Here is an 18,167-nt window from a genome sequence, read left to right as displayed (position 1 = left end):
CTTGGAAATATATATATTTTTATATGGATTCTAAAAATGACCACTGAGATTTACTCACACTAAACACAGCGGAGTTTAAACAGAGTGTCAGTTTCTAGGGGTGTGCAAAAAAATCGATTCACATTTGAATCGCGATTCAAGCTTTGCGGATTCAGAATCGATTCATAGCATTCCAAAAATCGATTCATTTTTTTTTATGCCGTGTTACTATTGTCCTGAAATGAGTTTATCTTAGTATTCCCATAGATGGCGCTGCGTCGTATTCACTCTGAAAACGACAGTGCTAATGAACAATTACGCTTCTAACCTGTAGGGGGAGCAAAGAGCAAAAACTCTTTAGTGTTGCTTTAAGGGACATTATGTGTCATGGCAACATGAAGTTATGGTTCAGCTTTTTAAAACGTGGGGTTTACATGATTAACATTTTTGACGAGAATTGTCTGCAAACTGGACTGAATCAGATATCAGGTAGCTCGTCACTCTTTGCGATATTTATTATAATAAACAAAAATGCCTGAGCGTCATCGCAACAGGATATCATTCAGTTCTTCCAAACAGGGTTTTTTAAATGCACACTTACATTCACAATGACAAATGTCTGCAAACTGGACTGAAAGGAGCTCGTCAAATATCCAACTCTGAATCTGAGATTATTCAGCTTCTTGATAGTCTTATCATAAACAAAAATGGTGGAGTGGTTTCTGGAGAGAGAAATAATGGATAATAAGCAAACTTCTCTTCGGATATATCCTGGGTGAACCCACACAGATTCTAGCTAATAATCATTGGCAGTGTGAAGAAACAAAAAACAATTCCAGACACATCCCAGATGCATTTCCTGTGTATTTTCCTTAATGTTTTTTGAAAAGGGTGCTCTAGGTACTTTTTTATGAGCATTCGTTCAGACGAATTAGTGTGTCTCGACCTCACAAGTGTCACAACAGACTGGCCCTTCCTTTGAAAGCCATGTTTCTCTGTCTGCTGCATTTTGCTGTAAGAACTAACAGAGGCAGGATTTGGTAAGGGTTTGGTCTTTCAGGTGTCTCTATTGGTGTAGAGATTCTATCAGATTATATGACCTTTCAGTTTACCTGCAGAAGTGCTGGTCTAAAACAGATTTTTCTGAGACAGCTTACAGACAGGATTGTCAAGCCTCAGCTTTTACGCGTTTCTTGTTTAGGGAACTTGAATTAAGGGATGTCCAGAATTTAAGCGAGTGTTTTTGTATGTGAGTCATTAGGGAGTATGTGCCTAACTCAGCCCTGCATGCATTAGTATAAGTGGTATAGGTGTTCTTCTATGAACTCTTAAAATGTTTGTACAGAATTCAGCATGCTGCGGGGATTTATGGGGTGTTTGTCTCAACTGGAGTAATCTGTCAGTGTCGACCCCAAACCTCCAAGTCGTATGCAGTGATAGGAATAATAACATTATGGAAGATTTCACACCAAACTGTGACATAAATGTCTGCTTGGGTAAATTCGTACATGATATACAATGCTCATAGCTTCCTTTTAAGTGCATTTACTGCCAGAAAACCTCTTGAGGCGCTGGTTTTGGGGCCAATGTATCTCTTTTGATGTCTTTAACTAAAAGTTGTTCACACTTTCTATGAGGACTATGAGAATAGGGCCTAAAATGTTTTTTGTCAGAATCTTATATATCTAATTTTTTTTACTTTTCTAACAGTAATTATTATATAAATATCTAACTTAGATTTGGTTTTGTAAAAGTTTCTACTTTCATTCCTTTTATCTCTAAACAGCATAAGACATCAGTTTGTACACTACTGTTCATGGACAGTCCCCATATAGTGTTAATTTACATTACCATTTTTTTGTGAAAGCCTTTATACAGATCATGCAGACAGTCGATGTGTGTCAGCCAGTGATAACAGTGACTCCTCAAACAGGAAGCCGCTCACCTCTTCCTCACCTGCTCGTCTAATCTTTGCCGCCATTTTATGTTCACACGGTGCCGTAGCTCCTATGTTTGCCCGTTTGAAGTGCTAATAGTCTCTAATCCCCTTGTGCATTCATTGATCCATAATGCTTTTTTGGTAATCCCCCACACTTAGGCATTTGGTTTTACAGTATGTGATACAGACGCAGACGAAAGAAAGTTACTGGTTAAGTATGCTGGAGATCTACTGTATATGCTTGAAAACGAGAATAGGTGGAGATATTGGGAAAGAGGGTTGTCAGAGGCTCAGATGCATTGCAGAGCTGAGGCTATGTGTTTACGACCAGGTCCCCGGGGCATTACGCGCAGGGCTATGGTTTTGAGACCATCAATCACCTACGCACACACAAACATACACACTCGACTCCTCCTTTACATCTACCCACATTAACATTCAGTCAGGGCTAAGGGAAACATCAGCATGCAACCATCGTCGCTCTTCTTACATCAGTCAATTTTAAGAATTTCCCCCAGTTTTGTTTGGGAAATTAGTACATAATCATACCATTAATACGTTTTTTTTCTTTTCTTTTTACTGTAGCTCTACGATCGATCACACGCTACTTATTTTCAAGGAAATTGCATGATTTCATTTATTCATAGCAGTGCTCCTGAATCTATACATTGGATTCTCATCACCCCGTCAGCTTCCTCATAGCTAGAAAATGCTGAGAAGCTTCTCGTGATGTAATCCGTGAAGATCTCAACTCTTTCAGTAACCTGCAGCCCGCCCTCCATCCCCGCATTACAGCTTTGTGTGTTTAGTGATTAAACCTCCTACAAAAAGTTGCTCCGGAATTAAACCAATTACAGTTTTCTCATAAAGATGAATAGAGATGTGGGAGCACCGAATGGACCCACCGTGGAGAGAGTTTATGCGTATGAACAATTGATTTATAATGGTAATTAGAGCCCCAAAAGTTTTACCGGGTTGACTGTTGTTTTATTGATCTGCATGTGTTTCTGGCGAGAGCTGCACCTGGGAGTCTAGGGATCGTTGGGTCTGATCATTGTGGATGAAGGTGTGCCAGATATCCGATCTAAGAAAAGACTTAGAGCGTTCGGGGTTCTGGATGTTTGCCTGGAATGCGTTGAAAACAAAGGGTGAATTATTTATCCATACTTCACGTTAGAAGGGAACATCTGCAGTATGTATCAAGGCATGTGATAGATCACACTATGGCGTTTTAGAGGCAATTCTCCCAAATGTGAAAAGTCTTTTGTAATTTACTCAACCTCATGCCATCCCAGATGTATTTTATTGTCTTTGTTTGGCTGAACACACTTTCAGAAAATAATAGTACAGAACCTTTATATCAAAAAATACATTTTGGTATCTAAGGGATGCATATTGTATTAGTATACTGTAAAAAAAATTCTGTAGAAGTTACAGTATTACTGGGTGTTACTGGCAACTAGCTGCCAGTAACTTACTGTAGATTTTATGTTATTTACTGACAACAGTTTGTTCAAAGTTAAATGAACATGAAACATTTTCAGTCTTTGTCTTCTACAGTAAGTTACTGGCAAGTTTTTTACAGTGTACCTTAAATGTACATATATGTACCTAAATGGGTACATATTAGAACCTTTACCATCTCCGTGACAGCTTTAGTATCTTTTCTTCTGACAGTGCATAAATTAATAATTTTATATTAAAATACCACCATATTATCTTCTTGCCTTATATGGTGGTAAAGCTGATGATGCTTCAAAAAACACAAACTACCATCATTAAAGTAATCCAATTGGTTAATAAATGTAATCTAAAGTGAAATATGTTCGTGGGACAAAACGCAATACATATTTTGAGCTTTTTTAGTGATCACATTGCAGCATACAACGTACATATTTTGTGAATCTATCCATGGAAATATACTGTACAGATCAGTGGGGTATGCTAGATATGGTGGCACACCAGCTTGATCTCACGAGAATTTGTACATATTTTATGAGTCGGCTAATTCGTATGAATTCATACAAAGTTAATTGTACAAAAACATGCGATTTTCATGAAAAGCTGCTACCCAGTCTCACAAAGTTTCGTGATATAGTCACGTATTTTTTTATTCTTTTTTCGTGATATTATCACGAATTTTCGCGTTTTTTTTTTTTTTTTTTGGTGATCGTATAACGAATTCCTGTTTTCGTGTGATTATCACGTATTGTTTCTCAACAGTTTTTTTCCTATTTTTAAACCATTGTCGCTTCGGTTTAGGGTTAGATTTGGTGCTTGCATTGGAATGTCACTTTATACATTGTTTTATACTATTTTTTCTGATTTATTTTTTTATATGTGGCCTGGCGTTAGGGTTAGAGTTGGGTTTGGGTAGGGACGTCATTTTATGTAAATCTAACCCTAAACCGAAGCGACAATGGTCAGAAAATAGGACAAAACAGTTGAGTAACCAGTACGTGATAATCACACGAAAACAGGAATTTGTTATTCGATCACGAAAAAACGTGAAAATTCATGATATCACGAAAAAAGAATTTAAAAAAATACGTGACTATATAACGAAATTTCGTGAGAACAAAACCAAACCCCTAACCCTGCTCCTTACCCCAACGTCACAGGGGTCAAGGCAAATAGTACCAAAACTTACGAATGTGGTCGTATGAATTTATACGAATTAGCCAGCTCATAAAATATGTACGAATTTTCGTGAGATAGCGTTGGTCACCCGATAATGCTGAATCTCATAATTGGTTCCTGCATGTCTTGTGATGAAACACACATGCTGTATGCAGGGTGTAACTAGTTACTATGTAATTAGTTATTGTGATTTAATAATTTTTCCCTTGAAAAGTAAAGTAAGGGATTACTTTTATTTTTCCAGTAATTTAATTACAGTTACTTCTAATATAATTTAACTTAATAATGTGAATGGACTATAGAACAATTATATATAATAAGGGATTTAACATCAAAATGTTAAGTCTAACTTTTAAATGCATATTTGTTATGTATCCTTCTCATTTTAAATACTTTGGTGAGTTAATAATAATAATAATAATAATAATAATGGTAACACTTGTTTCCAATTCTCACTATTAACTGATTATTAACATAAAAATTACTGAGATTGGCTGTTTATTAATACTTTAAAAGCATTAAAATCAGCATATTAATGCCTGATTCTGCAAAACCTTATTTTACATCCTTAATCCTACCCAATTCCTATAAATACTTAAACTTAAAAACTGCCGTACTAAGTATTAATAAGCAGTATTTATGACTATATAGAGGCAATATAGACCTTAAAAAGTGTGACTGGAATAATTTATGTACTTTTATATGATTTATTCGAGTCGTTTCAAGCTATATAATAAACTAAATAGGATTTAAAAAGTAATTAGTAATAAGTAATTACTTTTTGGAAAAAAAGTAATTTGTACTTTAAACTAATTACATGATTGATGCTGTAATTAGTAACTAGTAATTAATTACTTTTTTTGAGTACCTTACCCAAACACTGGCTGTATGGCAAATGTATTTATTTCAGGCCTTTCGGCGCTTCAGAAGACATATATTGACCGAATTAGATATATTAAGTGTGATGGATTGGAATGGGATTACTTTAATGATTGATGTACAGTATGTGCTTTTTGGAACTTCACAAAGTTGAGCCCTATTTAGACGGTTTCATCGGACACAGCTTAAACAACATGAACTTCCGGTCTGTATTTAGTTATCGGTCTAGCTAGTGGCTAAACTGATCTCTAAAACAAATACCGGGTTAAAAATCAAATGTTTTGGTTTGCTAAAAACGAGAGGTGATGACGTAAATCACAACTGTGCAGAGAGGTTTGGCACTGGCAGCCAGGCATGAATTCAAGGATCTGTAGCTTAGTAGCGATCAGTGACTTCTTTTTCAAGGGCGCACAATGCAAAGGTTGTCAAATCGTATTTAGGCCATCATATGTGTTGCTCATCAGTTCAAATTATGTGTTCGCCACGTCATGTGAACCTATGTGCATCACTAGTCTGTATGATACACTGCCACAGAAAGTAGTTTTACAGCCTATACCGATACACAGTCGACTAGATTCAAAAGTACCCATGTAAGTTTCTTAGTGTAAGTAAAAACTGTAACCATGCCAAATGACAAACCCAGAAAAAGTAAGTGAGAGAAAGAGAGAGAGCGCAAGTAAATCATTGAGCCAAAGCTTGGCCAAAGGGCAGAAGCTCCAGTAATCCCTAGATTCGAAAGTGAAACTCCTCTTCCTTTCACACACTGGATGTTCTTTGAGTTGTAGTGAGATGAGTGTCAAAGGCCAGCATCGTCTCACTGAAACATCGTAGTTGTGCCAAAAGGAATTTGTTCAGAGGGCTGGGTAGCATGAGATACTGCAAAGTGATGCGTGTAATTTTTTGTAGTTAAAATTCTTTCCCCATCCCAACGTGTTGTGCAGAACTGCACCACTGTAAGAAAGCCATTCGAAGGTCAAATCCCCTGAAAAGTGTAAACTCTCTACTGCTGTTAGTTTTTGAGCACACCAACCAGCAACACTGGCTTACTTTAAATTACTTACTTTTACAGTAACACTTTACTACGGTTCCATTTGGTAACATTAGGTAACTATATTAGTTAACAGGAACTTACAATAGATAACACAATATTTATTTATCAAATGTTATGTAAGTAGGGTGACCATTCCGGGACGAGGATTTTGGGTGCTTCTTCCAGAAGTCGCATTAGTTGACCACATACTTCATTCGAGGCAGAAAAACAAGCGTTACATTTCAATGTAAGAATGATACTTAAAATAAAAGACTGAATATTTCTTAAGAAAATATTTATTTAAATCAGTTGCCTGCATTGTAATTTCATGTGCATTTTAACGTTAGCATACTTTACTATGTGTGATTCAGCACGGCCCTGCTCTCATTTTCCATATGTTGGATTTCATTTAAAGACCCCTGCTGTTCGACAGCTGTGTAATGATGGTATGGAGTAGAGGGTCAACATTACAACAAACTATAAAATCTCTCTCTCACTGTCTGTACACATCTTTAGCGTTGTATCTCCTTGCCAGTTTTTCTTTAGGGGGCTGTAGGGGGCTTTGATAAAAAGCTTCTTTGTGAAGTGTCCAAATAGTGTTTGTAATGCATTTGGCAGACAGTTCTTTCCAAAGTGACCTACAGTGACAAGGTATATATTTTTATCAACATCCATGTCCCCCAGATTCGAACCCATGATCTTTTGCACTATTAACCCAATGCTCTTCCACTGAGCTATATACAAGCGGACACGCTAAGATGTGCTGAGAATTTCCATATAAAAACTTTTGTACAAAAATACTATAAACACATTTTAATTGTTTATAAAGGACTATGTCAAGGTGACAAACACTTTGCGCTGTTTCACATTACTTGTACAATTTGTAGCAAACAACAACATTTTATATAAAAAGTAAGTAATTTAACTAAATGTCTAAACTGCTAGGTGTTTACATAAGAATGCACTTAGGGCTTAATTTGCTAACAGCTTGCGCCAACGCAAACCATTTCTTGTTGTTAATAAAAAATACAGTCTGGCTTTACATAAGACAAGCATTGAAAAATAAGTACTGAAAAGTAAAAAAAATCCAACATTTATGGGAGGAGAGTATTGAAATGATTCACACAACACAATGGGTTTAAAGGTAAAAAAATATGATCTTGCTTTTGCGTTATTAGAATGTGATATCTATTTTTTCTTGTTTTAGATGAGAGCGCAGCTGAACAGGATGTTCATTGACTTGGCCGCAAGTGTAAATAACAGTAGATTTTGTTAAAGCATATCCATGTTATTAAAATTTCATGCTTTCTTTTTGCTTTATGAAACATTCAAACCGTATTTGCATATCTTTATTTTTCTCTACTTTGCTTTAGTGCCCCGCTACAGGTACTGAATAACAAAAGCCATGAAAATGAATTTGCATCATACAATATTTCCTGCAATACATTTCATACAATTGTTTCAATTACGGAATATAGCCAGGAACCAATGATTTTCATTTTTGCACCAACACTGTAGAATATGCAAACACTTTTAACATTTATTTCAAGCTGACATTTATAGGATTTGTATTAAGCTGGTCTGACCTCACAACAATTTTCTAAGCAAGCTAATTCATGAATTCCTTTGATGTCATACAAAAACATATACAGTACTGTGCAAAAGTCTCAGGCCACCATTAGATTAGTAGTTTTTGCAATTGTATAGTGATCATATATAATTATTTATCAGTCTATCACTTTATTAGAATACAACCAGAAAATAGGACATGTGTATGTAGTCTTAAAAACAGTATAAAAGTATAATCTGAAGTGTCAAGTATTTAGGGTAAACTCCCCTTCCACTTGAACAATGGCAGGCAGCTGCAGGATCTCTTAAACATAAATAAAATAAAATCCTAATTTCTAATTCTCCTCAAAAAAGCTCAAGATGTGTTTTGTGCCAAAAGACGTCACACTTAATACTGACTGATGCCTGAAAAATACATTTAGTTCTGAAAATTGTTTTTTAATTTTGTGTACATATTTTCTGTATTTTCTGTTTATATCTTAAAAAAAGTGAAAATAAATATGGATGGACATTAAAACTTTGCTAAAACAACAAAGCTGGCTATGGTGGCCCAAGACTTTTGCACAGTACTGTAATTATTACAGAGACTGCAAAGAAGCCCCAACCTTAAACCCAATGTCCCTGGTGCAAAAGCAGATCATACTAAAACATAAAAAATAAGATTGTAAAAAGTCATATGAATTAGTCACCTCATAAAATAGTTACGAATTTGTGTTGGTGAAGCTGAAATGTGACCCTGGACCACAAAATCACACTGAAAAAATGATTCATTCAATTTACTAATATACAATTTACTTCAATTTATTTATTTATGCAATCAATTAATTTAACCTACGTTTAAACTAATTTTTTTTGTTTTATTTTATTTTACTTTGTATGTTTAAATGTAGCTTAAATAAATAGATTGCAACCGCTTACCTTAAAAAAATTAAGTAAATTGAATGAATCATTTTTTCAGTGATAGGGGTTAATTTTTCGAAATTGAGATGTATACATCATATGAAACTGAATAAATACACTTTCCATTGACATATGGTTTGTTAGGATAGTACTATATTTGGCCGAGATACAACTATTTGAAAATCTGGAATCTCAGGGTGCATAATTGAGAAAATATTATAGATATTGAGATAAATCAATATCGCCTTAAATCGCCTGTTAAGGCAAACAAGGCCCATGAGCAGTCCCAGTGCGTTTTTGTTTACAAACTATCAAGTTTACCATGTATTATATTGATCAAGAAGCGTATTAAACTTGTCATGCAGCTAATAAGTTTAGTGTTTTACAGCCTTGTGCTATTGTTTTGGGGGTCGTGTTTTCCTCCACCTGTCGTCTGTGATCCACAGTAGGCTGCTGTCTTCCACTCATGTGTCCCATATTTACATTAGCTATTTGCAAACATTGTTGATGTACCTACATTATGCAAATATTCTGAATATATATTTTGACCACAATAGCTTTGTATTAGTGGTAGATTGCTGTCTGGATGCTTTCCATATCGCCCATCACTGAATGAATGGTGAAGCCATTTACATGCGATACAAACACATCTGGGCAATTAAAATAAATGCTTTCTTTGAACACTTTAAAACAATTGTAAGTGCTTTGTAGACCACTTGGTATTAACTATATAAATAAATATAAATAAATTATATATATATAATTATATATATATATATATATATATATATATATATATATATATATATATATATACACATACACACTCACCTAAAGGATTATTAGGAACACCTGTTTAATTTCCCATAAATGCAATTATCTAATCAACCGATCACATGGCAGTTGCTTCAATGCATTTAGGGGTGTGGTCCTGGTCAAGACAATCTCCTGAACTCCAAACTGAATGTTAAAGAAAGGTGATTTAAGCAATTTTGAGCGTGGCATGGTTGTTGGTGCCAAAAAATTATAATTTTGCCCTATTCAATGCTATTTCTTTTGCTAAGGTTTTGTGGTCCAGGGTCACACTTATTAAGCTGTGGTGATAATAGGAGCTGACACATCACATCAAATTATTTCACATTTTTTTGTACCGGGCCCAAAAGGAGATCTTGGGCTTTCAAATGTTGCTCTAAAAGATGGAAGGGTCAGACATTTTTCTATAGAAATAAAGCTTCCACATATATCCTCTATCTTTCTTCGCTCTAACACACTACGGGCCATTCCAGACCCCATGGGAACAAAAAGCCAACCACTTTTATCTAGTGTGGGATTCGCTGGCACCGGAATTATCATCCATAATAGCACTGCCACACTTCAGTAGCCACCCAGGCAGCCTGTGTCAAGCACACAGTACTAGCCTCACTTCAGCAAAGCCCAAATGACCACCTGTAAGATCCATCCGCCTGTCAGTCATCTCCACTCAACCGTATTTAATTAAAGGCCTGAAATTAAAAAGACTTCTTCAATTCCACACATATTTGCTCAACAAAAAGATGAGGAATTGCTTCCGCAAAAGCAGCATTCAGCGGCAAATTCCTAACAAAGGCAATTACAGTGCATGCAGTTGTCTGACATCGGTATATTCAGTCTGATAAGATAATTGCTTTGAAGCTCGGAGAGATGAGACTTCATCTGTTTGCTTTGTTGACAGGCTTCCTGTGTGAAATAGCTGATTCTTGCTGCTTGACAGGAGAACAGGGCTACTCTTCCGATGTCTATATTAGTCTCAGAAACAGATGGTGCCAAGTAAAGGATCTGCAGTTTGCGATGGTTCGGATGCTCTTCTGTTTCCAAGCCAGTAGTGCCAGCTAGCCGGGCCTGTGCGAGGGAGTGACTGATCTTCACTTTAGACTCAAGAGGAAGCATTTGTCATCGGGTCATGCCGTTCAGAGTGCCACAGTCCACAAGGGTTGCTTGACAAGGGGTCGAAGTTGCTTGAGCTGTGTCCGGTGGCTTTCATGCATAGCAATTCGCTTTAGACGTTCAACTCCGATCTCCTTTGACCCTACTGGCACAGTATTGATGTTATTGAGTGACTGAGTAATGAGATATCAGCATACATTACTAACACACTGCCTGATTTGTTTCACCTGTAATGTTTAATGCCAGTTTACACAACGCCTTTTTCAACCAAACCCGGTAAAGTGTTTATGCAGTTTGGCTGTTTGTTTAAACAACAACAGCACCTTGGGGCCCTGAAAACAAACTTTTGAAGACACATTTCAAAGTGCTTTTGAAAACGTCTCAATAAAGTGCTGATTCATTCAATAGGCGTATGCGAGTGCAACCAAAACAACAATGGTTGTCTGTGTGTTATATTTTTTTGTGTTATAATTGTTTGGTTACCATCAGGGACGGATTGGCAATCTGTGCGTTCTGGAAAAGTCCAGAACGGCCGTTCAACGGAGGGCCGTCGCCCGGCCGATGGCAAAAAAAAAAATTCTAATAACGCAATATGAACAGCCATCAGCAGAGGCACTAATACGATCACTTATATGCTGCTACGTGTAAAAAAAAACAAGGAAGAAGAGTCGGCCTACTAGCCGTGATTGGTCCACGGATTCCCGGAATTCGCGAGCGTCTATGTTTGCGAGCCTGAGCATCCACAGCCTGGTCATGATGAGGGACAGACCGAGTTAACTTCACATCAGCAAGAGCTAAGTGCCAGAAGTAGCAGGACACGTGACATTATAATATAATATACACGATATAAAAATAAATAAAACTCGCGTGAAAATTAACGTAATGCGCAACTAGTGTTAGAGAAAGACGTGATGTGAGTGTGTGCGCACGCGCGTGTGTGAGAGAGAGAGAGAGGCGCGGGCGCGATTGAACAGTGGAAACATAAAAACAATACATACTCCGTCATTTTGTTCATATGGGACATAATTCAAAGGCAAAGTGTTTGCTTATATTTGTATACAGTCGCAATAAAACAAAACATTTTGCTTTTGTCAAACTGTAAACTCTTGTCAAACTGTAACCTACAACTGTCATCTAACCAAAATCACACACATCAAAGCAAAAAATATTTATCAAACCCCGTTTAAAAACAGTCTGTGGGTGGACATTCATCGTATTGCATTGGTTTTCATTTCTTTCATTGACTTTATTGTATATGAGAGGTTGTAGTGAGCTCACATTTTCTGCTACAATGAAGACTAGTATTGAATTAAACAGGTAAATATCAGGCATGCATTGCAACCACTCTAAACGTGCTAATAAGAAAGGGGGCTAAATAATTGACCAAATATTAGTTTAACCAAAAAATCCTAGCTTGCACTTTCTGTCTGTCTTCCATCAGAGTGCAGTTTTTCCTTGTCTTTCATATTTGTGTTTAGTATTGTGGAATTGGCAAAGACCTGGTGGTTGTTTGTGAAAGCTGTACAGACAAAATTAATAGACCTAGCTATTTTCATTATTTCACAGCCTTATTATACATCAAAGTTTAATATGACATGGACAAAATATTAAATATCCTTGTCTAATAGTCTGACAGTATTGTGGCATAGTATCAGGACATCCTTGTGTCTGTTGCGCAAGGCTAGGGGCGAATGGCCGGATGATGGGCCTATTTGGGAAAAAGTCCAGGGCTGTTTTTTAGCCCCAGTCCGTCCCTGGTTACCATTGTGCAGAAGAGTGACGCTTGTGGTTAGGTTGTGGAAGGTCAATGAACACTATTGTAGCTATGTTAATGCCTGTCTGGAGATCAGTCTCTTTTTACATCCTCATCCTATGTATCATGTTAATATTATCATTAGTATGCTAACATGTGCTTATTCTAATTAATTCGATATAGAAACTGACATTTATTAAGTTGTTTTTTTGTTTGAATTAACTTGTTTTGTCCCTGTTGAACAGACCAGAACTAATTGTGTGGAAAAGGTTTCCTTAACTGAGATTATTAAGTTTATTGAACACATTTTTTATGACCAAGAAATTTAAGGTATTAAGTTGGTGTAACAAAAAATGGTAACACTTTACAACAACTTTTATTAATTAACATTAGTTAATGTATTAACTCTTTTCCCGTCAGTGTTTAAAAAAAGTTTCTTTAAATAAAACTTTTTAAAATAAACATAAAATATATCAAATGAAAGAACAGACCATCCGCTTAAAAAAAAAAAAAATGTCATCCTACATTCATCTGTTCTCTTATTATCTCTCAAATTTTCAGCTAAAATCTGAGCTAATTCCATTTTTGTTAAGGACTTTTGTTAGAGATCAGATTCAGAGCCATGATCAAAACTTACATAGTGTTTTTAGTGTTGAGTGAATGCATCAGTGTTTAAGTTGGGTAATATCGCCACCTATTGAACAATAGCAGAAATATAGATTTGAGGTAAAAACTCCTCATGGAAGCGTTTTCTCTTAATTGACGAGAAAATTCAACAATATTTATTGACATTTATCTGGATATCGCCAATTATTGTGCAACTGTAATAAAAAATAGGATTAAAGACTGGTGTTTATTTTCATCAGTACTTGCAACATTGGCGCAGTGATACTTAAGCTATATAATGCGATCTGAACTGTGGGGTTACCAGGGTATTTATCACAGCTTAGAACGCGTTTCACACCAATCAGAATAAAGGACCAGAACTGCCCATTTTAAAAAAGGTATTTACATACTTTGGGGACACCAAAGATTTTTTCACATCTTAAAAAAGTCTTGTGAAATGTCCTCGTTAACTTATTCTATTCTTGTTGTATAGACCTAAACTCATTGCATGGAAAAGTTTTTCTAATTAAATTAAGCTAATTGAACAAACTGTTGTTTTCAGTGTAGGTTCATATTTTACACACCATACTTTTAATAAATGTTTAAAAATGTAACTTTGATTTACATTACTGGAATTATCATGCCATTAACAAAATGATTTCATTATGAAACAATTAACAGATCATTAGTTAAAACACTTGCTAGCAATGTAATTAAACTTATACAAATTCACAATTTAATATTTATCCACTGATTTGTTAGACATACATTTTTGTATATAAGTGATTCCATATTTATTTTATTTTGTATCACTTTCTTTCCACAACCTAAAGCTTTCAAAAGAGATGTGTAGCCACAAAAAAGTCAAATTTGTTTCAGATTGGTTGTTTTTCAATCGGTCACACAATCATTGGAGGAACACTTTCTCAATGAATAATATGTGGGGTTACTCTTTAGGTCCTGCGGCAGCTGCAGTGTGGGTGAAGAAGCTTTACCTGAGAGAGGTCAGGATTCATCCTCTTCACTCATGCAGAGCACACTTTTAATTAGATTACCCAGGCACCCATGCACAGCCACGAGGGATTGGACACACTCAGTCAGGTCACACAGCCTGAACGTGGGGCCGGGCCGCTTGTCCGCTCTCCTGAATTATTGGATGAGTCTGGTGCTCAAGAGGCTATAGAGGCAAACTCTAAGATCAACCTGCTGCTTAAACTCTACTACAACATGAGAATTTCGCAACTTGTCTCTTACCTGTAAGAACAAAAGCTATTGAATTACATTGGCTTTGTTTACTGCATCTAGACAATAATGTTGATTCTCACTGCACAATTGTGTGAGTATTTGAGGATGCTAAATGGCTATAATAAATGTCTGGGAGATGCAATCGAAATCAAGGGTTTTTGTTTTCATTCTGTGGAAGATACTTTGTCATTCGTTCATATCTGATTGTGAAGCTATATATACCCAGTTTTAAAAAGCAGGACGCATGCAAAACAGAACTGAATGTTTGGAATAAATGCTCACAGCTTGAAGTCTGACGACTCAAAAATTTCAAAAGAATGAACCTCTCTAACCTAAAAAAAAAAATTAGAACAAAAATCTCTTTGTTATTAAGGTAGAGGAACAGTCTGTCACAATATGCATTTAGGTAACGGATATCATTAATGTCATGTGGCAATGATCAAGGTTGTTACCGTCCGCATATTCATCATAGCGGCTTGAAACAAAAAAGCAGTAAAATGATTTATAGTCTCTGGAGGCTCCTGGCTTTCTTTTACACTTCAATTAATTTTGTTTTGAAGATTGAAAGAATGGGCAGGCCTGCCGTGGTGCTACCTTATAAAATCACAGAGCGAGCTTCAGCATGCTGATATGCCCGAGAGCTCGCAAAGTTTAAAAGTTACAGGATAACACTGTGTTTCTCTTTGTGCCTTCCATGTGCCGTGACGGGTGAGAAAATAAGCAGAGCCGAGCTGCCAGAGCACCTTAGCCGTGCTTCATTTCTTCCTCTCATGGTTAACCGTCTGTTGCTAATTTACTTTCTCTTACGGCAATCCTTTTTTAATAGCGCATCCGTTTGTTCAGGAGACAATTGATTCCCTGCTCTGCCATATTCATCAGTTACATTAACTGAAGCTTGTCCAGAATATGAATTATGGAGGCCTTCTCTGCATTTCTGTCCTACTGTAGGATCCTACCCGCAGTTTCACATCAATAGACCATGTAAATACCTCGGAGGAAAACAAATGTTAACCTAAAGTCAACAACGTACTAATTACGCTAATGATAATGAGACTTACGCATATTCATCACCTCTATTTAAGCGTTGTCTTTAACACGTTTATTGATGTTCCTTTCCTTTTTTGTCTTTCCCTCGATGCAGGGACTTTGACAGCTTGTCCGAGCTCAATGAGATTTCCAAAGTGAAGTACATCTCTCAACGGTGGGAGGAGCTTGGGTTAAAAGTCAATCAGGTGACCAATCACACAGCTCTGTTGAGCTATCCTGGACCCGCCCTCAGCACGATTGTTATTAAGGGCAGTAAGCAGTGTTACGTACCCAGCGGAGCGAGGTGTGACCAGCCATCCACAGCTGCAACTGAACTGCTTGGATTTGCTGCCTATTCAGCTGTGGGAACTCTAGAGGTGAGTTGTGTTGAACCATTATATTTATGCTTATACTTAAAGGGGCACTCCACTTTGTTAAAAAAAAATCTCATTTTCCAGCTCCCCTAGAGGTAAATATTTGATTTTTACACAGCAGCCGAAAATAGTCCCCTTTGTAACTTTCAATAGCAGGGGACTATTTTCAGGCACTGCGTAATATCATTGCGCCTCCTGCAGTCATTTTACGGCAGAAAAGTCCTTGATTATTACGCCAGAATGAGAGTATAGTTCCTAGACATATCTGCATAGAAAATCGCAACTTTTAATTTTCTGTCGGTCTTAGTACACAATGTAACTAAAGGGTCAAGTATTAAATAGGAAAAATATCGATACTTTGTTTGTTTTTTAGCGTGATGCTAATGATCTAATCAGATTCAGTGGATTATGCTAAGCTATGCTAAAAGTGTTAGCGCCAGACCCGTAGATCAGCTGAATGGATTCCAAAACGATAAAAATCAAATGTTTAACTCTAGGGGAGCTTGAAAATTAGTATATTTTCAAAGTGGAGTCTCCCTTTAAGCACCATTATGTTGACACTTGCTTATACTTATTATGTATAGCAAGGTTTGCCACAGACGTCCTGAAAAGTGAAACTAAAGCATTTCTCCTCCATGGTTGCTGACTGCAGTATAGGCAGGGTTGCCAGGTCCAAGAAAAATTTCCAGCCCAATGACAACGTAAAACCCGCCCAAAAGGAATGAAAACTAGCCCAATTTTTATATTTGTCCAATCACAGTTGAAAACTCCGGGATTACAACAAAGGCTCTAAAATAAACTCTTACTATTGCTTTTAATGTACTTTCCATGCAGATGAAAATTTTCTTAATGCACTTAAGGTGCTCTATTTTCACACACTATTCTGTTCTAAACAAAAAAATCTACTTTAGTACTTCTTAAGATTAACTTAAGTACATCTAAGTGTACCCAACCGTGCCATTTTGAGACAGTATGAGCTCTGCCCTTTTAACATACTATCTACGTATTTAAAATGTTCTATTTAACTTGAAAAGATCATACAAAGATGGGTTCACGTGGTCTGTAAATATCCTCTCAGTATAGACGTAACCCCTTACGTAAGGGAATTTCTTGGTTCTGACGTGATATTAAGAGCAAAACGCGCCCCTCCCCTAACTTTTCCACTGACTTCCTAACGCTGCAGCTGTCCTTGGGTTGACATGAAATGCTTATGGGATAAATGCAAAAACGTTCATTTTATAAGTCTACAGATAAACATTTTCGTGGCCGCGGCACATTATAAAACTAGACCAAAAAACCCCAACCCGCAGCTCCGAAATTTTTCCCGCAACTGTATTTTCAAAATAGCCCAATTGTGCGGGAAAACCGCAAACCTGGCAACCCTGAGTATAGGTCATAAACTCCCTAAATGTAAATAAAGGAAATGCGTCAAATAAAATTTTACCAATGATAATTTCTATTATTTTAGTTATTTGGTATCATGTTGATTTACTTAAGTTTCTAATAAATTGGTTTAAGTTAATTAGATGCTAATAAAAATGGGTGTGATGACTTGATTTGTGTTGAGATTGAGTAAAACAGGATAATGGATGGGGTTTTGATACCATGGCCCCACCTCACAATTACTACTGCGTAAAATCTGAATGTCAGTGACTATTTTTTGGCTTCATTTTTACAGTGGAAGTCTATAGAGATGTGTCACCTATCTTTTTACAGTCTATGTATATACAGTAGGAAAGTACAGAACCACAGATCACAAATCCTGTGCCTGAAATCTTTCACTTTTTCTTAAATAGGGAATGCCCAATTACAATCTGATGGCAACATGTACCATTAATATTATTTATATTAAATTCCTAAATCGTACAATTTCCTTTTTTTCGTATGATCGTGAGTTATGGGTGGAGTTTTAATTTTAGGATAATCATATTTTCCCTAATTTTTGGACAATACTACAAAATGGCTTATACCCTACACTTTATGTATATAAGTGACTTAAAAGCTATCACTGGGGTATTATCCTTTAAAAAAGCATAAATATACAGATATGAATACAATTGGTACCAATATGTACCTTTGAGGTGTTAAATATACACTCCTTGGTTATCATGACCTTGAAACGGTAACATCATACTGAAAGCTAGGGAAAATTTTCGGTGTATAGTGTGTACTATGTAGTAAATAGGGAGTGATTTCAGATACAGATCAAAATTTTAATGGACTTTAAAATGTTGACTGCACCCCAGATTAAGTCATGTGCTGTCGGCAGCTATTGCTGAATTACTCTATGAAAAATCATGCAAA

The 18,167-nt window shown here is 36.4% G+C and overlaps 1 protein-coding gene across 1 annotated transcript in view; it reads left to right on the top strand.

The window, feature by feature from the left end:
• The window catches only part of LOC135719047 (inactive N-acetylated-alpha-linked acidic dipeptidase-like protein 2), a 316,217-nt gene that overhangs the window by 125,840 nt on the left and 172,210 nt on the right, over positions 1-18,167 (top strand). Inside the window, exon 3 of the mRNA XM_065241553.1 lies at positions 15,605-15,866. Within this exon, the coding sequence (XP_065097625.1) occupies positions 15,605-15,866 (262 nt within the window). The remainder of the gene's footprint in view (positions 1-15,604; positions 15,867-18,167) is intronic.

The sequence above is a fragment of the Paramisgurnus dabryanus genome, chromosome 14 (assembly GCF_030506205.2).
Source record: "Paramisgurnus dabryanus chromosome 14, PD_genome_1.1, whole genome shotgun sequence".
Classification (NCBI taxonomy): domain Eukaryota; kingdom Metazoa; phylum Chordata; class Actinopteri; order Cypriniformes; family Cobitidae; genus Paramisgurnus; species Paramisgurnus dabryanus.
The sequence above is the reverse complement of the archived record's forward strand: the minus strand, read 5'-3'. Positions and strand labels throughout refer to the sequence as shown.